Below are 23,966 nucleotides of genomic sequence, written 5' to 3'. Positions count from 1 at the left end.
CACCACCCCATACACTTTCTGGGGCGATCTTTTCATAAAAGAAAAGCTTTGGCCCTAATACCCTTCATATGGGCCTTGAGGCACATAATTCAGATCTCATTGATCCCTGGCTGATAGCCGCAGTAGTAAGTACTGGGAGTCATGCCCTGGAGGCGTAAGCAGGCCTTTTCTGATAACATCCATTTTTCTCTCCCTGGAAGAGAAATGGCAGGATCACTGAAGAGAACCCAAGGCCTGGCTGTGAAGAGAAATAAGGAAACAAGAGAAATTTTGCATTTGCATTAACAAGAGAAATAAGGAAAGCGAGGTGACACCTCTGTGGGAGGGAGGCTCAGTTCCTGTGGGTCTGACCCCCTCCCTTCTCCCTCCCTCTCTCCTGCCGGAGGACTGCTGCTGTGTGTTAGTCAGATTCCAGAACTTTGTTCAGGGCCATAGTCCTAGGGGTGGAAGTTTAAAGTGGTTAAAAAGTCACAGTGCTCTGGTAGAGGGAGGTGAGCTTTCTTTAGCCTCTAAAGAAACACCTCCCTCAGGGGCTGTCCTCCTACCTGAGAAAGATTTTGAGTGGGGATCCCAGAATACCTGACTCTGTAGTAAGCTCCTTTTGCTTATTGCTGGTGGGTGTGGTCTTTCCTCTGGTCTGATCGATGCAATTCAAGATTTGGCTTTTGGATAGAACAAGAAGAGCAGGGTTTTAGCTGCCTTGATTCTGGGGCATCTGGCTGCCCAAACATAGGTAATGGAGTTCTCCATAGCACCATCTTAGCTCATTAGTTTTCCATTGGAGCTGGGGACAAAATATTAATAGCTTTCTTTGTTCTCTCTGTATATGTCTATGTATGTCACCTGGCCAAATCATAATCACATGCCAGCAATCCCAATAGACAGTGTGGGCCATCGTGGGTTGGCCATCAAGGAGAATTCAAACATGTCACTGGAATATAAACACAAACAGCCAAATTATTTACAGATAATGATATAAGCATTTCTAAAATGGTCGGAATTGCGTGTTAACTCCAAATCCATTTTGTCATAGAAAACACCTAATAAATGGTAGTAAAATCCCTGACAAGTACACATAATCTTATATAACCCTTAAAATAGCTATATTATTGGAATAACAGTATTACTTCAGTTATACCAAATCCCATTTTATAACTAAGGCTCAATTTGGTGATAGAATTCATGTTGAGCTTTAATTTAAGATGCCTAAAACATATTTCCCATGGGGCTATATAGGATGTGAGGTGGGCCAAAAGAGCTGTCACTCTAGTCTTTTCTTTTTCTTTTTTTCGGTACGTGGGCCTCTCACTGTTGTGGCCTCTCCCGTTGCAGAGCACAGGCTCCGGACGCGCAGGCTCAGCGGCCATGGCTCACGGGCCCAGCCGCTCCGCGGCATGTGGGATCCTCCCAGACTGGGGCACGAACCCGTATCCCCTGCATCGGCAGGCGGACTCTCAACCACTGCGCCACCAGGGAAGCCCTGTCACTCTAGTCTTAAGGAAGTAATTCATGGTTACGTGAATGGAAGATTCCACTTTACCCAATGTCCCTTAGTATAAGGGACACCCATGACTCACTACATCCCCCCCACATTCTCCACCCCAGCACACACACAGAGACTTACTGTTTTGAGACCTATAGATAACATTTGTTTCTTGCCTCTTTGGTTAAATCTGTGAGTTTATTTTTCCATCTTAAATGCTGATACACATACAGTGGTTTGGTTCTTTTATATTATGTACTTTAGGTACTTTATATGTTAAATAGGTGACTATAGGCTGACACAGTACCCAAGTATCATTACAAAATATCATAGCCCAAAACAGTCACTTTCCCTTGGATTGGCTTACATTTTGATCATATGATTGTTGAAAGTGTACAATTTCTAACTGTATTACATCTTCAAAAGAAAACTGAAAGTTTAGCTCTTATAAGTTGACACATATGTGTCAATGTTTTCAAACAACTAAGCTGTTCCTTGTAAGGAGATAGACAGAAAAATCTGTCAAAATGTTAAGTTTTGTGTTGGGAGTAAGAGACACTTGGAGGAGATGTGTTGTTTAATTCCTGAATCATTCTGCTTCTCACGGAAGAGCAAAGCAGGGTGAAGGGAGGTGTCCCAAGTTAAACTCATGTGTGTGTCTTCTCTCTCACTAAATTACATATTTAGAGTCAGCTTAAGGGGACACTGGTACTTCCAGCCATTCTTTCATGTTCAGTAGTCTCAGACTTTCGAACACAGGAAGTCTGAAAATTCAAACCTTTACTCCATGGTACAGTTCTGGGCCCTACCTGGCATCCAATAAATGTCAGCTGAAGATGTGATGAGGAGACACCATAATTCTAAACTTGAGGTCCCTAAAAGTACTCTAACCACAATGTACGGGTATTAACTTAATATTTGAGGCAGGCCAAACACAGCCTGATGCATGCATCCAGACCTTGATCCAGGCTGCAAAATGTCTTCTTTAAAATTTCTTGGCAAGATGTGAAGTGTGAGAAAGTGAGAAGATATTAGAAGATAAAGGCATGGAAGATGGATTTGCTTGATGATATAAATCATTTGCAGGTATATGTCATCTGTGTTCCATATGGGTCTGTATTAACCAAGTCAAATAGCCCTCTGTCTGTCGGGTTTCTTTCTTTTTTCAACTTGTATCTTTTGGAGACTACATGGACTTGTATTGCAAGCAGGAAAATCAGCGTTTTAAATATTTTAAACAGATAGGTCAAGAGTACATTTCGGAAACAGTTGGGAACAACCACAGGATAAGAGCAAAACCTCTGGCATGGATATACTGTGTTCACCACTGTACTGTTTAACTTACAGGGAAGGCCTCAAATCCCATTGAAGACTCCAGCCTACAATGGGCAGCCGTAACATTGCCAGCATTCTTTTCTCTTGTAATTGGGTTTGCTTTTGGAGCCTTATACTGGAAGGTAAGTGTTGCTATTCTTTTTTTTTTTTCCCTTTGATCACAAAATTTCTGAACTTTATATATTTATTTGTTCATACTATATTACATCAGTGATTAGCTAACAAACTGCCCTTTTCTAAGAAAGGATCCTACCAAGAAAACAATAAGATGGGATATGATTTAATTCATAACCTCCACAGATCGTGCATCTTAGAAAGGTTCCCCCGTTCCTCATTATGCTTTGAAGACCACCCCTCTAGCTGAGAATGCATACATAAGAAAATGCAAACTGGTTTTATTAGCCTGAACTAAATATAAAAAGGAAGAAATATGCTGAAAAATCATATGATGATTTGATTAAAACCAGCCATTTGTATGATCTGCTATTCTGTATTTCTACTCTTTTCTTCTCTGTCTTGAAGCCTGTCTAAAATTTTTAAATGTGCGAAATGATTGCAACTCAGCTTTTTGAAATGTCTTTTTGATTACTATTTAAATCTTTCAGTTTCTTTATTATTCTTTCAACATCCTAAAAATGCTGAGTTGATAAAACCGTGCATTTTTCATAATTTCTTATTGCAAAAGTATTTTTATATGCTGCATGCTGATGAAAACATAGAGGTGGAGACTGTTTACCTCTTAAATAGTACATGATATATTGATATTTTTACAATATATGTATATATCACTGTTCTTTTCCCAGAAGAAACAACCAAATCTTACAAGGGCAGTTGAAAATATACAGATTAATGAAGAGGATAATGAGATAAGGTATTTTGTTTTACTAAATGTGTGCATAAGCTTGGCCTTGCCACTTCACCTACCGTGCATGTGCTCATAACATCTTTAAGAAGTGTTTCACTCTCATGATGGCAGCTGCCAACTGATGTCTTCCAAGTTTTATCCACATTTCTGATCTCTCATTGTCTCTTCAATCCTACATCTCCATTTACTTGGGAAATACCTTCATATAATTGTCTTCATAACCCTTCTTACGGTATCATCTCTGCTCTCTTTACTTCTATAAACAGCAGAATCTTGCTCACGTTCCTGGTCATGGAGCTCGGGACGCACGTTTGCTTATTCTCCTCTTTTCCACACTATAGCCAAGACATGCTTAGCTCTTTCTTTGGCAATAGTCATTATCTTCATCCATATCTTTATTATGTCTTGACTGAGTTGCTACCACAGAATCTTTCTTTTCCTCGGCCTTTCTAAACTCCACCTTTGTCTCATTCTTCTGTAAACCCCATTCTTTTTTGCAGTACGTGGGCCTCTCACTGTTGTGGCCTCTCCCGTTGCGGAGCACAGGCTCCAGACGCGCAGGCTCAGCGGCCATGGCTCACGGGCCCAGCCGCTCCGTGGCATATGGGATCCTCCCAGACCAGGGCACGAACCCATGTCCCCTGCATCAGCAGGCGGACTCTCAACCACTGCGCCACCAGGGAAGCCCTGTAAACCCCATTCTTAATATCACTTCCAAGTCAAGATACTTCCAGTGATTTTTCTCTTGCATATTCATATATTTGACCTCACTCTGGCTTTCAGAGCCCTTAATTTTTCTCAACCGACTCAGTATTTTCTTCAAAGCCAAATACAAAAACTGTTTTGTGAGACCTTGCCACTTATGGTGGCTGGCGCTGATCACTTTTCTACCCTATCCCATACTGCTCCAGGACCAATGCTTTGATTTTACATTCAGTTATAGTTTTCATTTGGCATGTTATTTTCTCTTCTATCATGCTGCATGTGTACATATTCACAAATTAAGTGCATATAAGCATTTTCCGTATGTGTATCTGCATATGCGTAGAGAAGTTTTTAACTACTTGGGGAGACTGTGTGGAAGCAGATGAAGTCTTCCCTCTTCCCTATAGTAATAGTATGAAGGTAAGCTTCCCACTCAATTTTGCAATCTTTTGCTACTGTATTTACAGAAAAATAAAAACTGCCCTTTACAATGCCCAGATCATGGTTACTTCAGAATCTCTGTCTAAATGCAAATAAGCATGTTTCTTATTCTTTTTCAGTATGTTGCAAGAAAAAGAGAGAGAGTTTCAAGAAGTGTAATTGTGGCTTGTATCAACACTGTTACTTTCGTACATTGGTAAGTTTTAAGAATTCAAGCGAAAAGATATAACCAAGAACTATACAGCATCCTAGACACCAAAATTTATTAAGTCTTCTATCAAGCTGGGGTCAGTATGTTAGCTGAAGCTGTTACATAATTGAATTGTGCATTCTCAAGTTTTGAAAGGCAAGCAATATTATTCCAGTTTAGTGGATTCATCTTGTATGGGAGATATACAAAGCATTAACAGTTGAGTGTTTCCTATTTTTTTTCTTTTTTGGCTGTGCCACTGGGACTTGGGGGATCTTAGTTCCCCAACCAGGGGTTGAACCTATGCCTTCAATGAAAGCATGGAGTCCTAACCACTGGGCCACCAGGGAATTTCTGAGTGTTTCCTATTTTTGAGGCCAGAAAATAAATTAGACAAGGGGCAAAGTAGGACTAAAATAAAATATTATTAATAGAGGAAGAATAAATAAAACCAATTTCAATTAGGTGTGATTACTGTAACACAATAGGGAAAGTATCTCATTTGTTAAATGCTGAAACAAGCGAAAATCAAAAACATTGCCCTGCTATTTTAAGGAAAAGTAGAAAAAGTCAAAATCCCATACAGTAGGAGAGGGACATTGTCAAGGTAAAGTGCCACCTGCCACATGACTGGTAATACTCGTGCCTCATCACAGTCCAGAGCCCAGAACACACTGACTATAAATCGGGGACAGATAACCTGTTGTGATTGTGTGGGTCTGTGAAGGGCCTGGGGAGAAGGGAGACTAGGACAACATGACCAGAGGGCGCTGGTGTTTATACCTCCTCTCTCCTCTCCTGTCTACTTTCTCAATGCCCAAGCTGCAGACGTGGTGCAGGGAGCACCCTGCGTGGCGCTCACTTGATCCAACATCATGCATGCTCTTCCCATTTGTACTTCCGCCAACTCACTGTTAATTCTCTTCTGCTCACGAACCCCCATTTATTACAGTGGTGTGTAGTGTTCTTTCATTTTCCTAAATCTTCAGTTCTTCCCCTGCACTCCCTCGTGGTTAGAGGATCATTTACTTGCCCGATTATTATAGACATGGTCTCTGGTGAGCTTCACCTCTTCCTTACAGGTCACTGTCCTTCCAGCTTTCCCTTCTGTCCCAGATTCAGAGATTTCTCTCTAGATTGAAACTTCCCCAGGGAAACTGGGTCACAGAGCCTCTTGTCTCCTCCAGGAACTCACTTTTATCAAACATCATTTTTCAACAGCCCAAAATAACATCCTATAATAATAGTAATTATGTCGCATATGCCTCTAACACTTTAACCCTGCTATTACCCAGACTTCATTTTTGCCTTGAATCATGCCCTTGATCACCATGTCTGGAGCACGAATAGCACCCTCTCTTTCTTCTGCTCCCATCCTAGCTCTCTCTAGGCTGATGTTTCCTGTCAAACACTGTAAAGGAATAAACCCTTCACTTGACCCTTTTTATTTTCAGGTGCAATATTCCCCAAGCTGAAATCATTGTTATTCCAAGAAACATATTTCTTTGACTCCAATCCCAGTACAAACCTACTGTTTTTTCCCCATCTGCTGTTTCACTTCCCTTAAGCCAGACATCCACCAACTACACATTAAATGGTTAATTGAACCTGAAAGGCTCAAATAATGTTCTCTGTGGTTTGCTTTTGGATGGCATCACTGGAATCCTGTTTTGGCACGTAGGTGATGTGGTGTTTAATTGTGGCATTTGTCCTGTGACATTTGGGAAATGGATTATGATGGAAAAGCCCAGGGCACTTGTCTAGGAGAAAGAAAGATGGCATTTTAAAGCAGCTATAGTCAAGCAACTTACACATACTAGTCAGGGAATATACCAGGACAGGAAGTGAGTCTGTCTGGTCCTTGCTATATCTACTCACAAGTACCTCACTTGTTGCCTAAGCACTGTAGGAGCTCAATAAATGTCTGTTGAAGTGACTGAGTGAATAAATAAACCCTAAATGAAAATCTTACCAAGTGGTAAGGAAGATAGCTCTGCTGAAGTGGCCTTTTTTTTTAAGGTTCTTTTTGTTTTGCAAGACGAATACGTTATAGACACCTGCTATACAACATAATGCTTAGAGTTAAAAAAAGCTACATTGTGTATTTAAAACTGTGTTCAGAGGGTAGGTCTTGTGTTAAGTGTTCTTACTGCAATAAAATAAGATGTTTTAAAACAATCTTTTAAAAAGTGCAGTAAGGTTTATTTTTATCTTGTATGTGTATGTGTGTGTTTAATTTGCTGATTTTGGTCAGTAGGACAGCAAAGTATGTACAGCAAGGGGGAATACAGTCATATGGGAAATGGCTAAATTATTTTTCTTAAAATCTGAAATATTACTCATATAATTAAACAAATGAAATTAGACAGGTTAAAGAAGCCCCAAATTGTTTAGAAATAAACTCTTCACATATCATTGAGGAGCTGGTGTAAAATAGGTGACCTTACTTCTCACCATCTCTGCAAGGCTCTCTCAAGGCTCAGCTCAGAACCACCACCTCCAAAAAGCTAACTTCCCAAATGAAAGTAATCTCTCTTTTATGGCCCTCTAATTATATTTTGTATTACATTTCATACAGTATTAATATGGTATTAGTTACCATTACTTACATAGACATTACTTACAGCCACTTACATAGACGTTTTGTGTCCTCTTCTAAACCATAAGCTCTTAGAGGACAGGATTAGTTTCTGAATTTCATTTTGGAATCCCATTAAACTATATAGCTTACACTTTGCACATGCAAGTGATGAATGTATCTGTTGAATAAATGAATGGAGAGATGGATGAATAGCTCAGAGAATTGCAGTAACGTGAGAATAAAATTTATGGAGTAAAAACAAAAATAGATGTGTGTAGGTAGAAGTAAATAAGAATTCAAATACTGAGGGCAAGATAGATAAAAGGAAGAAAAGAGAAGCAGTTCATTATCATGAATCTGCAAACCCCGAAGTCAAAATATATATGTATCATTTGTAACCATTTATTGAGTACCCACTGTATAGAGAAAGCCTGTTCCTTGTACCAACAGAGGTTTGGCAAAACCTGCCAAGGAAATTTGAGTATAATTTGGGGAAAGAGATGTGATGGAGGGAAAGGCTTGGGAGAACAGACTATGACATGGTAGGAGAGGAAATATGCCAAGAAATAAGAAGAACAGTAGTAAAAAGTACCAAGATAGAAATGAAATGTGGAGTTGTAATTATATATTTTAAAAATTGGATATAATTTGGATTATAGTCATTTTCTTGCTTAACAAAAAAAAGGGGAAAATATAAGGAATGACTCAGGTTTGTGGCAAGGATTTCTCCCTGAAATAGAAGTTTCACGAACTAAAACAAATTAAACCAGGACAAATATTGGAACACTAGAATAGAAAACATATGGAATAGTTCTCCAACCTATAATTGGAAAATGAAGAGGAGGATTTGATATTTTAAATACAAGGAAGGAATGTAGATAATGAACCAGAAACAAAAGAAGTTGCCTCTAAGAGAAAATATACAAAAGCTGTGTTTATTTGACATCAAACGTGAAATTACCTCTGCAAAAAGTTAAAAATGTATTTAGTCAACTAGCTGATGACAAGTATACGTATGTGGCATCCCAGGAGAATTTTTCATTTATTGGGTTGCGTGTAGCACAGTTTAAGAGAAAGAAATAGAGTAGATCATAGCCCAATTTTACTCTTCATTCTAACCACAAATGTGACACCAACAAGCTCTAGTACGTGCATTGTTGGATGCAAAGCTTAATATAACCCAGTTCTGTCCTCAAATTGCTTATGGCCTACAAAAGGAGATAAGACGTATGCATAATAACCTATTTTAAAACAGACTAAAGGAGCTTTTGGTTAAAAAACAACAAAAGGAGCTGACAAAGAAATGCAATAAGGAGTCAAAGGCAAAGCCACTGCATATGGTTGTACAGGATGTACAACCTCTGAACATAGCTCTAGATAATGAATGGTACAGGTGGCATCCCATAGAATTGTACCACCCATATACAATTGTCTTATTTAACAAGGGAGAGAAATCACTCGGAGAAAGGCTTTATTGTATGGGTGATGGAGGTGACATTTGTATGGAACTGGATCTTGGATGATTGCTAAAATTTTACTGGCAATAGGGAAGGGGTAAATCCAGATACTGCAAATGGCATAAGTTAAATCAGGGAGCCGAAAGTACAGCCTGTATTCAAGAGTTTGTACAGCTGGACTCCAGTAGAAGTACACATAAAGGGTTAAAATGCTGAGAAAGGATGGGCATCCGTTTGAAACAGGGTCTGAATTCCAAGTACAGGGCTTACACTCTATTGAGTAATATAAGGAGTTGTTGGAGGGTTTAGAAAAGACGTGAGTAATACAATCAAAGCAGAAGTTTAGGAAAGTAATCAGACGTTGGTGTGGCCAGATGGACGGGAGTGGTGACCTGGGGTCAAGAAGTCCACTTAGGAGGCCAATCTTCAAAACAGATGTGAGAGAATGACAACCTGAACTAGGGTCACAGCCATGGAAATAGGAAAGCATAGGCCATTTTGGAGTCACTGCAATAAAAGAATAAGTCCTAGTATCCTGATGGGATGTGAGGCTTGACATCACAGACAGTAATCAGGGATGATTTGGAGCCTATGGGACTAACCAGATGGCAGTGCCAATAGAAAAAAACGGGAGAAGGAGCCGTTAGTAATTATTAACCAGTGACCAAATATGCTTCACTGGAAATTCAGAGTGCAGTAAGGGCTGGAAATAATAGATTGGGGATTGGGAAGTCATCCACAAAGAATTTTAATTGAGACCTTGGGAGAAGGACTGTGTAATCACGGAGAAGGCCCAGTTTGGTTGACGGTAAATAGCATGAGTTTGTAGATACTGAGATGGCTGTGTTTAGGGACTTATGCCAGCATGGTAAGTGTAGAAAGTAATTTTTTTTTTTTTTTTGGCTGTGTTGGGTCTTCGTTGTGGTGCACGGGCTTCTCATTGCAGTGGCTTCTCTTGTTGCAGAGCACGGGCTCTGGGCATGTGGGCTTCAGTAGTTGTGGCATGCAGCCTCAGTAGTTGTGGCTCGTGGGCTCTAGAGCACAGGCTCAGTAGTTGTGGCACACGGGCTTAGTTGCTCCACGGCATGTGGGGTCTTCCCAGACTAGGGCTCGAAACCATGTCCCCTGCATTGGCAGGCGGATTCTTAACCCCTGGGCCACCAGGGAAATCCCTAGAAAGTAACTCTTATTATAATTAGGTTGGTGGAGAAATTCATAAAAGAAACACAACCTGGAAGTTTACAGTAGATCTAAGACAGAAGAAAGTCGATCCTAGAATTGGAATAGGGATGAGGGCAAGTTATGCTGGGATATTTATTGCACAGGACTCAATAATGGTTGGTTACCAATGGCCAGATCTTTGACTCTTTACCACATATTTCCTAAGAATTTCTAGAACTTTGAAGGTTTTGGTTTGGAGCTTACTCTCTCTAGATACATTGTGATGCAGAGGATTAGAAGGGATTAGACTTGGGTCTAATCTGCACCTTAACTAGATGTAGATTCCTGGATGAGTCAGTTGTCTTTTAACCCCTGATTCTTCAAATGTAATGGGGGAGGATAATAATACTCACCCTATTTATTTCATGAGGTTGTTGCCAGAATCCACGGTATTATTATAAAAATGGTAGTTTCGTTCTATGGGAAACCACTTGTTGGTTTTTAAGTTTGTTTTCTTTGCTAGATGATCCAAAGACATAATCAGAATAGATTTCCCATCTTGCTTCTCTGTGCTTACGTTTAGAGTTTCAAGTTATTTGTAGCTTTTTCCCAAAAAAAAAAAAAAAAAAAAAAAAAAATATATATATATATATATATATATTTGCTTTTTTGTGATTTCTTTCTGCTTTTCTAACAAAGTTTTATTTTTAAAATATCTGCTAGGTAATTTGCATTTCTGAAATTTGCTCTTAACGCCTGTTAATTTTTCCTTCAGTATTTAATTCTGCTTTCCTAAATACAGGTTTTCTATTTTTTAGAGTTCTCTGTTTGGTAAATTGTCATGTAATACGGTTTTTAGTATATTATTGCATTTTATATATTTACATTTTCAATATATTACATTTAACGATTGCATACGTTTTGTATATATACGAATATACATTTAGCATATAATATACATTTAGCATATTACTGGGAAGAAAACACTGTGCTTCTTATCACTCATACTATAAAGTTTTATATATAGCCTATGTAATGATCCCAAACATTTTAAAACCAGTGATCTCTGGTTCTCGGATTGATAAATAAGGACAAAATAGGAAAGAAACTAAATGCAAAATACACATTTATTTAGGGGTTGTGATTGAAGATAGCATGCAAATGATGCCTATAATTAAAAAAAAAAAAAGACAAGGCAGTACAAATACTTCACTTGAAAGTTGAAAAATCTGAAAGCTGAGTCCAAAGCTCAGTGGTTTAACACCAGCACTGAAAAGCTAAAACAGAGTCTGGCTTTCATGCTTCAGCAAGTACAGTGAGCTGTGCTGAGGCCAAATGAACTTCCCCAGAGGCTTTGTCAGGATGTGGTGCCAGGATTTCTGTCTTTCTGTTTTTTTGGCTGACACTACTGAAGGAGATCTTACTGCTGCTATTTCCTCAGTTGGGAGAAGGGATTGCTAGAACCTAGCTAGGCAGTCAAGATACTGGCACTGATCTGTGGCTAGGAGGCTGTCATTTGTGGGTGGCCTCTGATCAGCCTCTCCACCTGTCCCAGATATCTCTTTCATGCCACTCCATCAGTCTCCACTTCTCCACTCTGAACACCGCCACTGTTCTTCAGACCCTCTCCCCTCACCACCTGTTTACAAGCTCTTCGCAGCCTTGTTAGAGAAATTCAAGGCTACATAGATTGATAACCCTCTTATCAGAATTGGAGATAATCTGTGGTGTGTTTGGGGCTGTGAAAGCCACAGGGTATTCATTCATCACTCTATGTTCCAGAAATACTTATTGAGTACAAGTGGCCTCCTCCAGCGCTATGCAAAAGTAGAGCATTCCAATGAAACCTGTCTTAAACCAAAATGGCTTAAAGCAAAGAAGCAATCACCTTAGGATACATCTTGCTAATGGGACGCATAAAATAAATCGATGTAAAGCACAGATGCTCACAGACACAATTCAGAGCTATGGTGGCTTTATGCTGAGAGGCTGAGTGTAGCTCCGGGGAAGGAACTTGGCGGTGCCACTCACTGCTGCCGGTGCACGCTGCCTCTGTAGGCTCACTGCAGAACAAACCCTGAATGCCACGGTCTCTTTTTGCCTTTTTTCATAAAAGCAAAAATCCTCTTTGGATTTCCTTCATTTGTCGAAAACAGGTACTGAAGTAGGTCTTTTGTAAAAGCAAAGTGGTATAAAGGGAACTTTGAAAAGCAGGGGACACCCGTATCTATTTTGTACCAGGCACTGTTCTAGGTGTTGGAGTACAGCAGTGAAAAAGATAAACAAAAGCTCTATGTTCCTCATGGGGCTTACATTCTAATGGGAAGAGACACTCAGTAAACAGTAAGATCATTTCAGATTATGTAAAATGTTACTGGGGAGATCAGCAAGTGACTGATCACTGCATCTAGGAAACATTTGTCAAGTTATTTTAGGCTGTGTGAGTGAAGCATACGTTGTAAATCTATTACTCATTCCGTAGTCACATGCATTCAGCTACTGAGAATGAAAAGAAGGCAGAAAGCAGATATGCTATCATCTCTCTTTTTTCTTCTCTTCTCTAGGCGGGTAACAGTTCATGTTTGCTTCATAAATGAAGCAGCTTTAAAAAAATTTCTATTCTGTCTGGAGTGACAGACCGCATCTTTATCTGTTCTTGCTACCCATGACTATGTGGATGATTCAGAAATTGGAACAAAGTGTTTTACTGTGAAACTGGCGCTGAATTAATCATCTGTAAAGAAGAACTTGCACCGAGCAGGACTCTATTTTAAGGACCTGGGGGATCTGTGGTCTCAATTAGAACTTGCAGCTGATGTTGGGAGAGAAAGCACGTGTCCCAGACTGCACGTACCATTTTGCATGCCTCCAGAAACGTCTAATTGTTGAAAAACCACATAGCTTTATTTTACAGTTACAACCTGCAGTTCATAGTTATCTTGGTCTCTGCAAGTAGATTTCAGCCTGGGTAGTGGGGGGGTCATCATTTTTATCAAAGGGATCTAGAAAAAATTCAAAAAACAAAAACTCAGTAGCATCAGCCACTGTTCATTTAGAAAGCAGTGGGAAAAGAGGGTGGGGGTAGGGGCAGGTCAGCCTTAGAGCTACTGATCAATGAATGATGTGGGTCTGAGCTTGGTCTCTTTCTGACACAGAGTGTGCTCACCCGTATCCCACTAGACAAATGGACATGGTTGTCTGACTCTAGTCATGCAGGGGAGCCAGTACTGAATTACAACAGCGATGCCTTTGCAGAGGAGAGACTCCGAAAGAGTCATCACACGAAGAAGCTGTGGACACTGCCCAGCAGAACAGTCTTCCCAGGAGGGCATCTGGCACCCCTGGTGAAGTCAGCCTTTGCCCTTGACCACTATGGCCTGTACAAATTGTGCTTGCAAATTATATTACAAAATGTTTATATTCTAAAACTATTACAGAGTTATGTAAAGGGACTTAGGTGAAATCACTGAATGTATGGAGGCCGCATTTTTAATTTCTGCTGTGGGAGAGAGTAAATATAAATTATGATATTTAGTATCTATGGTTAGATACCACACTCACATGCTAATATGGGTGTTGAAAACTAGGTGACTTGGCTTTTACAAGAATGCAGGGGATCAGGAAACTTTAGTTATTTATAGTATAATCACCATTATCTGTTTAAAGGATCCATTTATTTAAAATCAGGCACTCTGTATTCATTAAGGTTTATGAATTTAAAAAAAAAGAAAGCTTTATATAGTTACGCATGTCAGTTTGCTATTAAAATATGCGACAGCGTTTTTGTCATATTGAGTGAACTTGGCAGGAATTCCCAAGATGGACATTGCATTTTTAAACCAGAACTTGTAAGACATTAAGTGAATTTCCCTTGCCATTTTTTTTTTTATTTCAAAGGAACATCTGACTAAGGTCAAAGAATGATTTCTTTTGGTTTATTTTGATGAAGATTCTTTTAATATATCACAAACGTATACATAAAGGAATCCAAAGCTTTCCATTCTAACTTGATCCTTGTGATAACATCATTGCCGTGTCTATCACCGTCACATGACTGTTTTCAATGCAGTGATTGATAGAGAAGGGCATGAAACACTGCTCTCTTTCCTTTGTTTTCAAAAGTCCAAGAATTTCTAGTAGAGTTGGATTTTAGCTGATGTTCAAAGCTAATTCAAATACAACTCTAGTAAGTGGCCTTTGCTCTTTCTTATACCAAAGAGCTCAGATGATTTCTACGATCCGTCCTCTAAAGTGCTGTGGTTCCTCAAACACTAGTCATGTCTCTAAGATACAACCCAGATGCTTTGGGAAGCTGCATTAATTTATTCAGTCCCTCAAACATCCCATGGTACAACCGATTATATATAATAAAACCAGAGATCAATTTAATGGCTGAAAGGACCTGTCTCAGTGTGTGATATTGATTGTTTTGAAGAAAATAGACATAGATTAACATGAGTATGTGTGTAGGTCATGTGTCGATTGAGAAGATTGATACTTCTCAATCTAATAGTTTCAGCAATGGTTTCAGTTTTTGTAAGTATGTAAAAATGCTGCCTAATGAGCTTTAGAGTATAATAGATGTACTTCTGTTCTCAAAGCTGGTAGCTGGGTTTTAACACACAAGGACATGATCCTAATTGATAGGGTTAAATAAATAAATTCAGCAAGTTATGAAATCTGGCATGGTAGGTGAGGGGAGCTGTATTCTGCCTAATTAAATGTATTGGTTCATTGAGAGTTGTGTGGATTACCAATTTTTAAAACACTAAAATTCAGTAAAATACACGAACAATAGAAAAACGCTGAACATTACTTTGGTTGGTAGTTGCTTGGGAATGAACTGTCATATCTACTTGGAGATTAAAATAGTCTTTGCTTTATTTTATCCAATATGTGTTCTGAACATCCTTTATAAATCATGGAAAACTCACAACTGACATCTTAAACTGTGAAATCACCTTTTAAATTGGTGCCATGTATCTGATAGTTCTCTTTTGTAATGTTTCAAAATTGTCTTTTAAAATGGTTTCAGAAGTCTGCAGATTCTAAATTATACTTTAGTGTAAAGTATAATTAAGCTTTGTACCTCTGTGGTAGAACCCAAATCTATAGAGAAACTAGCACTGATAAACGGTGCCTGCCCTGTGATATCATAGCATTGCTTGATTTTGTATTATAATCTGATGTGCTTACCACACAGCCACTTTCTAATGAGTCAGACACAAGTTATTTTTTTCAATACTTTAATAGAACAAGTACCCTATTCTCTTTGAAAAGGATTAACTATGTGAAAAATGACAATGTATGATAAAGTATGTTCACAATGAAATATCTGCTTTTAGTAAGAATTAAAGTACTTTGGAGAAACTTTGTGGCATATTTTGGTATTCTAATTCAAATGAAGTTTTAAATTAATAGAAAAATCCACTCAGAATTCATGGATAGGTCTTAATGTTTTTCTGAAGCTAGGTTCTGGTTTCAAAATGTAATTCCAGTATGGGGCTTTTAGCCATTCCCTACCTATTCTAATTTAACTAAGAAATATATTTTTCAAGAAGGCAGTTTGACATAGTGGGATGGATGTTAGGAAAAATTGTCAGGAGCTTCCACTCTGCCATTAACAGGTATTGGTAAATCACTGCCCTTTGGCTCTCAATTTTTATTTATCTATATGGTGAAGTCAGGTCATACCATAGGTATGAGAGAAACCTATTGATATGTGACTGACAAAGATGATAAAATAGAGCTGAAACTATCGCATATAAAATATCCAACTCTGATCTCTGTGAATAAGCAGTTTGAACATAAAAAGCTATGGCTGTTCTTGTTTGTAATGTAAATAGGGTCCATTCGTAAAAGTGAAAATCAGTCTCCTGTAGGGTGAGTCCGATAACCACTTACACAAGAGATGGCTTTTTCCTTTGCTTAAGTAAACATTTTTGGATCACCTCTGAGGAATGAAAACCAAGAGTACATTTTACCCAGGAAAAGATGAGATGTGTGTAACATTTGGAAGTGTACCAAATTAAGCATTTAAATGCTCTCATTTTCTTAAAAGCTAAGAGCAGATGTAAGATGCTCATAAAGTTTTTAAGTGCAAAAAGATACTTTAGAATCCATTTGGAGCTGGGTAAACCATAAATTATATTTCAGAATTGGAAAGTGGGATAAGAATTTTAAAGAAAGCCAGCTTGTTTTGAAACAGTATTATTCTGAAATTGACATTAAAATATAAACATTCAGATTGAAATTCCAACCAGTTCATTTGTGGTGTTTGATCACAGTTTATGGTGTTGCTGGAAATGCCTTTGTTTGTAAAGATAAAATAATGGTACTTTCATTTCCTAACAAGATACTGTTTTAGAAATAATCCATATTAAAATGGATATTCTTGATCCTAAAATGTTTCCTAAGCATTGTACATGTATTTATAACCGCCGTCTCCAATTACATCTTATGTTGTTTTTTAAAATAAAATTGTTTAAACTAAAAAACATAGTATTTTCAGTTACTTGATTGCTGAGCTATGACTCACTAAATAAAAATTTCCAATCAAAATACCCTATTCTCCTATATTCTAAGGATTAATGTGTGATTATAGTGTCCACTTGCCACTATTTTGTAAATCAATGGACTTAAAGTATTCAGACATTTAGATGGATGCACAGATATATTGCTAGTTCAGTCATAGATTGGAGTTTGCATATTGTAATGTAAATGTACGTCTACATTATTCTATAGTTTTATTATGACTGAAGTTAAATAAAAAAGGTTGTAAAATGTGATGTGTATGTGTATGTACTGTATGTGTACTTTTTAAAATAGGTTTATGTCCTGACCCTTTTTTATACAGGTTTGAATTTGAAATTACATTATATATACACATACTTTATTGTTCTAAATAAAGAATTTTATGCACTCAAATTTGCCCTGTCATTATCTTAAAGTTATCACACATGTTCATAACATGGTTGAGCATTTAAGCTAAACTCAAAGTTTTCTATGGAAAACATCATTAATCTAGATTTTGTTGTCATATGCACAAAAGGAGATAAATCATTTTATTCCAATAAATATGTATTGGTTAAGTAATCAAGGAAGATAGGTAAAGTAATCAAAGAAGGTAAAGTTGAATTAATACATTGTTGGATCTCAAGGGGTTTCTAACTTAGTTGGGGAGAAGATAGGAAAACCACTGTCAACTGCATAAAGCCAGTGAGGTAATTATCTAAGTGCAAAACTGCGGTCTAGTTAATGTGCTTGGGGCACACAGGAAGAAGAAATGGATAGACTAGGGATGATCATGGGGGAGTTGGTGTTTGGGCTAAGATTTACAAGGAAGAGAAATTTTGATAAAGAAGGATAATTATGCCCAGCCTGAGCAGTGTTTTCAAAGCAAGAAGTTTTAAAATTTCTCAACTTATCCCATCAGATCCAATCCTGAGCATACAGTGCGTAAAGAGATACACAGTGAGGTGAGACCAGAGCCTTGAATGCCACAAGGAGGGCAGATTATTCTTAGGGGCCATGGGAAGCCATTGCGTGTTTCTGAGAAGAGGGATGGAATGGCAAGATCATACACCATTATGGCTTTTGTGGTTTAGGCAATAAATAATCATCCCACCTATCCCCTGGTTGGTATTGGACTCCTGAGACCACATCCTCTAGCTTTATGACATCACACTTATTCACCCACCATTTCTTTTCAGTTTCTTTGCTGATTTTTCCTCCTCTGCTCACGCACGCCTTATATTACAAACTTCCATCAATATAAGCCTAGACGATAAAAGCCTTGTAACTGATCGCACTCCTCTACTATTTAGCCCTTTTTCAATCAGTTCCTCATGTTAGAGTGAATAATATGGAGACAACTGATAATACTTTTCTCTGATTAAAACACTGAAATGGCTTCTCATTATTTTTCAGTACCAAACCCAAACTCAACATGGTTTATAAGGCCCTCCTCGACACATCTCATAATTTTTTTTGGGAGAGGGGCAGGGGGTTGCTAATTGTTTGTTTTCCCCTTTAAGTTATAAACAACATGAGGACTAGGACCATGAAGACTTATATCATTGCATTCCCCAAATTTAATGCAATAATAAAGCATGGAATTGAAACAAAATTTGATCTGAGTAGATATTACCTATTGCAATGTTCAATAAGTTAAAAGTTATTTTCTAAAACGTTTTATCATAGGCAATTTGAAATATATGCAAAAGTAGAGTAGTGTAATGAACTTCCATGTAACCATAACCTAGCTTCAATCTTACTTAACTGCTGAATGATCTTATTTTATCCAAGTCACCTATTATACCCCTTACCCACCACCCCTTTCATATTATTTTTAGGCTAATACCTACAAATATTTGATCTATAAATATTTATATGCGTATCTCTAAATTATAAATTTTAAAACATAATACCTTTGTCACACCTAAGAAAAATTAAAAATAATTCCTTAATATCAAAGACCCAATAAGTATTCATATTTTGTCTCACATCATCGTGCATTGCAATATTGTACTACAGCAGAGTATAAAATAAAGGTAAAATTCTCCCTCCAACATTTAAGTTCGTTCCTCCAGAGGAAAACAGGTATTTCTTGTTAACCCTCAGAAAAACTATGTGTACATACATATTTATGTAATACTATTCTCTAACCTTACTTTTCCCATTTATTAGAAGAATGTGTAACACTCTGCATCAGCCCAGATAAACCTTTATCCACTACCATAGCCAGGAAATTATAGATGGACATTGAAATTGTACTCTAATGTGTGCCTTTTGGAATTCCAGTCCATACTTAGCAAAATCCAATGTACTTTTAGAACTTTTCCTTCAAAATGAAAATGAGGCTCTCTTTTGAGGATATGTCTGCCTCTTCAGCCCTCTCAGTTGGTGGCTGTGTTTCCTCCATAACTGTCACTGGGTCTGGCAGTGGGTTCTCTGGTCCTCATTGCTGCTTCTGGGTCATCCCTCCCTAACCCCTCCCAGGTTTGAATCTCATGTTATCAGATTACACACCCACTGCTATTCACTGTGGCTTTCATGTACTAACTCTCAGGTTCTTCTCCTTCATTTCTTGATGGTATGAGCACCTACGTCACTGTCACTCAACTCATCTGTACTCCTGTCTTATTTCTTGGGATTATGATACACATATAAATGAGCCTTTCAACACCCTGTCCTTTCTGGTCCTTGAAATGTCTCTCTTAGTGAGCCAGTCCTCAACACCACCCTAGCCACTTAGTCTGATGCACCCTGTAGGCTTTGTCACTTCCAATAACAGCAACTCATCCATATCTCAATTCCATGCATCCCATTTCTTGCCACCACTTTGTATCTTTCCAGTTTACTCTCTCATGGATTCAATTCCAACGATCCTTTGATCCACAAGGCCTGTCAATCTATTGATTCTACCATTATCCACTAACTGTCAACCTTTGATATCCCCTCTCCTCTCTTAATGCAGGTTAAAATTCATATCCAGCATTAGAATCATTCTCTTGCTTACAGCTTCTTCTCCCCTGATCCCCCTCACTTCCTAATATTTGCTTGGTAAATGATGCCCCTGCTCAAATCCAGTTCTCCACCCACTCTTTGTCTATACTTGTGTGGCTAAACATGGCTGCAGTACAGTATACCATCATGCCTACTGGTTTCTCTATAAATTCCTTCCCATGAACTTCAGGTGGGTCCTAATGCTGCTCAATAATTATATTTCCCTAGTCTATTTCCATTCTCATAGCTATTTCATATATTATTTTCTCTCCCAAACCATCCACCTCATTCCCCATTCTCACTGTTAGCAATCCCGATTGCTATTCACCTTGAAAAGTGAAAAAAATTAAAGGAACTTCCAAAGACTCCTAGCACCTGGAGGCTGATTTTCTGTGAAGCTGGAGAAGCTTAAATGCTTGGTCCTCACTTACATAGGTCTTTTATAAGTCATAGCAGGGGGCCTAGCAATATATTCACATAGAAATATATTTTTGTAAAATTTACAGTCATTCCATTTATCTTTTAGGTATTAGTAGATGTTCTGTGTGGCAAATGGCTTCCAGCAACTGTCCCACTGACCACTGCACCAATTCACTAGGGCATCATGACCCAAAGATGTGTGGTCAGAGGCTGTGTCATGATGCCCTGGTGAATGTGTCCTATGAACCTGGCCCCAGAAGTATGTGGGTGAAGGAGGAGAAACAAGGTTTAAAATGAATGGAACCAGAAGCCAGTTTTTGGAAAATTCTCACTATCATCACAGTCACCTGTAAATTGTAAATGAAAGAATCAGGATTTATTAATGCCTCACCAAAACAGATTTCCTTACCAGAAAATACTCAGTAAGGCAGAGTATACATCTATAAACAAACCGTACTTTCTTTTTCTCTTAATGGTGAGGAAACACAATAGAATTTAACAAAATTGCCATGTTTATAGAACCAGAAAATCTGTATGTGAGGACACTGACAAATGCATAGCATTGTATATCCAACATTATATTATTATACAGAATTGTTTCATTGTCCTAAAAAAAATTCCTTATATTATTATACAGAATTGTTTCATTGTCCTAAAAAAATTCCTTGTGCTGGGCTTCCCTGGTGGTGCAGTGGTTGGGAGTCCGCCTGCCGATGCAGGGGACACGGGTTCGTGCCCCGGTCCGGGAAGATCCCACATGCCGCGGAGCGGCTGGGCCTGTGAGCCATGGCCGCTGGGCCTGCGCGTCCAGAGCCTGTGCTCCTCAACAGGAGAGGCCACAACAGTGAGAGGCCCGCATACCGCCAAAAAAAAGCCCTTATGCTTTACATACTCAGTCTTCCTTCCCCTTCCCCTGTACCTCTGGAAACCACTGATTTTTAATTGTCTTTATAGTTTTTACTTTTTCCAGAATGTCATATAATTGAAATCCTACAATATGTAGCCTTTTCAGACTGGCTTCCTTTAATTGGCAATATGCATTGAAGATTCATCTATGTCTTTCATGGCTTGACAGCTCATTTCTTTTTGTCACTGAATAATATTCCATTGTATGAATGTATTATAGTTTGTTTATCCGTTCACCTATTAAGGACATCTTAGTTGTTTCCAGTTTTTGGTGATTATGAATAAAGCAGCTATAAACATTCAATTTTTTGTGGACATAACTTTTCAAATCAGTTGGGTAAATATTAAGGAGTGCAATTGCTGGACTGTATGGTAAGACTGTTTAGGATTGTGAGAAAGTGCAAACTGTCTTCTAAAGTGGCTGTACCATTTAGCATTCCCAGCAGCTGTGAGTAAGAGGTCCTTGCCAGCCATTGTTACTGTCAGTTTTGGTTTTTTTTAGCTATCCTAATCGGTAGGTAATTGTATATTATTGTTGTTTTAATTTGCGGTTCCCTGATGACAAATGAGCATCTTTTCATATGCTTATTTGCCATCTGTATATCTTCTTTGGTGAGATGTCTGTTCAAATCTTTTGTCTATTTTAAAATTGGGTTATTTTTTAATTGTTGAATTTTAAGACTTCTTCGCATATTTTAGATGCAAGACCTCAGTCAAATATGTGTTGCTGCACATATTTTCTACCAGTCTGTGGCTTGTCTTATCATTCACTTAACAGTGTCTTTTACAGAGCAGCTGCAAGGACTTTTTTAAAAGCACATGTAAGAACATAGAGTATGTATCCTATTCAATTCATTCCCTTAATCTCATCAGAGTAAAAGCAGTTACACAGTACCTAAAATTGCTGATTACTTTGGTATTTTGCAACTATTAATATTTTTTCTTTTCAGGGTCCTCTTGTTGATAGAGTATTTTAAACACATGAAAACTTGGACCTTCTAATGTGTTTTTGTGTAACAAGATGTCCTCCCCAGTGTAAGCCTGTTGGGACATAATGACATTTTAAAGACTTCTAACATATATTTTTTAAAGATTAAAAACAAAAAGTCAAAACACATGAGAAGAAAAAAATTGATAAAATTCAGACACATCATTTAACTCCAACTTGGAAAGATATTTTGGAATGGTTCATAAAAACTATTGAGAAATTATAAACTCCTGATTCAAACATGTAAAATAGATACAAAGGATCCCTTTCTGTCATTTTTGTATTTATTTATTAAACAATTGAAAAACTACTTAAATAGATGTAAAATGAATAAAGATGATTGAGGAAATAAATTTAAATTACTATGAGGTTAAGAAGCAAACTGTAACAAAAAAATGTATCACATCAAAAGCAGTTAAAGAAAATATAAATATACTATTATTTATCTTAGAAATGGGAAGGTATTATGAATATAATTGTATCTTTGCTTATATTTAAAATATAGAATGTTAAATCATAAAACAAATTAAATAATTACCTGTGGGAGAAGGAGATAACTGCCTCCTCTGGAAGGAAAAAGCAAGAAGCTAAACTTCTCCAAATATTTGTTTTGTAGATTTGTCTTGAGAACAACGTTTGGGTCCTAATTCTCACAATCCAACTAGAGAGAGTTTATGAAGCAATTCAGGAAATTAAAACTCTTGCTGGATAATGAATTATATTAAAAGGTTTTTTTTTTCTTAAGGTGTGATAATGGTACTATTGTTATATATTGGATTCTTCAGCTTCAGTTGCCATAACAAAATTCCATAGACTGTGTGTCTTAAGTGACAGAAGTTTATTTTCTCACATTTCTGGAGGCTGGAAGTCTGAGATCAGGGTGCCAGCATGGTTGGATTCTGGAGAAGGCTCTTTTTCTGGCTTGAAGACAGCTGCCATCTTGCTGTATGTTCACATAACCTCTTTGTGTGTGTGCTTGTGCAAGCGCATGGGGGGAAAGTAAGAGTGGGAATAAGCTCTCTGATGTCTCTTCTTCTCAGGGCAATAATCCCATCATGAATCCCTGCCCTCGTGGCCTCATACAACCCTAAACACCTCCCAAAGGCCAGATCTTCAAATACCATCCGGTTGAAGGTTGGTGCTTCAACACATGAATTTGGGCAGGGACACAAACATTTAGTCCATAACATATATTAAAAAAAAATACTCTTTATCTTTGAGAAATACATGCTGAAATACATAAAATTGAAATGTTATGAAAATTTCTTAGAATAATTCAGTGTTGCTGGAGATGGATGAGATGAGTATTTATGAATTAATGTTTATTGTCATTCCTGGATGATAAATACATGTGTTCATTTTTCTTTCATGTCTACCTTTTCTATTTTTGTGTATGTTTGAAATGTTCCATAATGAAAAAGTTAAAAATATAAAATTCATGAGATAATTTCATTTTGTGTCTTCATACATGTTCCTTTTAATTATGATCTCATTGTCTTACCTCCTCATGTACCGGATTATTTCTGACTTCTCACTAGACATTGTATACAACCAATTGTACATATAGCCTGAGTCCCAGAATAGCATTATTTTCATCCCAAGAACATTTTATTAGTGTCCAGAGGCAGCTAGGGGCACTAGCAACTCCAGATCACCTTAATCCAGTTTCTCGACTCAGCACTGTTGCCATTAACTGTATACTTTTGTGTTGTATTTTAGGATGTTTAGCAGCATCTGTGATCTCTACTCACTAGATGTCTCAGATATGGCCAAATACTCTCTGAGGGGCAAAGTCAGCCCCCTCCCCTGCCTTAATTTAATGAGAAACTGAGATCTTCTGAAACTAAATTTGGATCCCTGGGAGGGTCCATCTATTCCTATTCACTCCATCATCTTCAGGATCCCAACTCAATGTCCAGGATTTTTT

The 23,966-nt window shown here is 37.9% G+C and overlaps 1 protein-coding gene across 3 annotated transcripts in view; it reads left to right on the top strand.

The window, feature by feature from the left end:
- Positions 1-23,966, top strand: part of KITLG (KIT ligand) — a 107,649-nt gene that overhangs the window by 71,575 nt on the left and 12,108 nt on the right. For 2 of the 3 annotated variants that reach the window (XR_014295396.1, XR_014295397.1), the window contains 4 exons: positions 2,831-2,940; positions 3,622-3,689; positions 4,949-5,025; positions 12,783-13,186. Coding sequence is in view for 1 of the 3 variants with exons in the window: in XM_082636876.1 (XP_082493002.1) it covers positions 2,831-2,940; positions 3,622-3,689; positions 4,949-4,988 (218 nt within the window). In the remaining 2 variants the exon portion in view is untranslated. Of the gene's footprint in view, positions 1-2,830; positions 2,941-3,621; positions 3,690-4,948; positions 5,026-12,782; positions 13,187-13,373; positions 17,005-23,966 lie in introns of those variants that run through there. The other variant, XM_082636876.1, reaches the window with a different exon arrangement.

Source organism: Mesoplodon mirus (genome assembly GCF_964341445.2).
Source record: "Mesoplodon mirus genome assembly, chromosome: 11".
NCBI lineage: Eukaryota > Metazoa > Chordata > Mammalia > Artiodactyla > Ziphiidae > Mesoplodon > Mesoplodon mirus.
The sequence above is the reverse complement of the archived record's forward strand: the minus strand, read 5'-3'. Positions and strand labels throughout refer to the sequence as shown.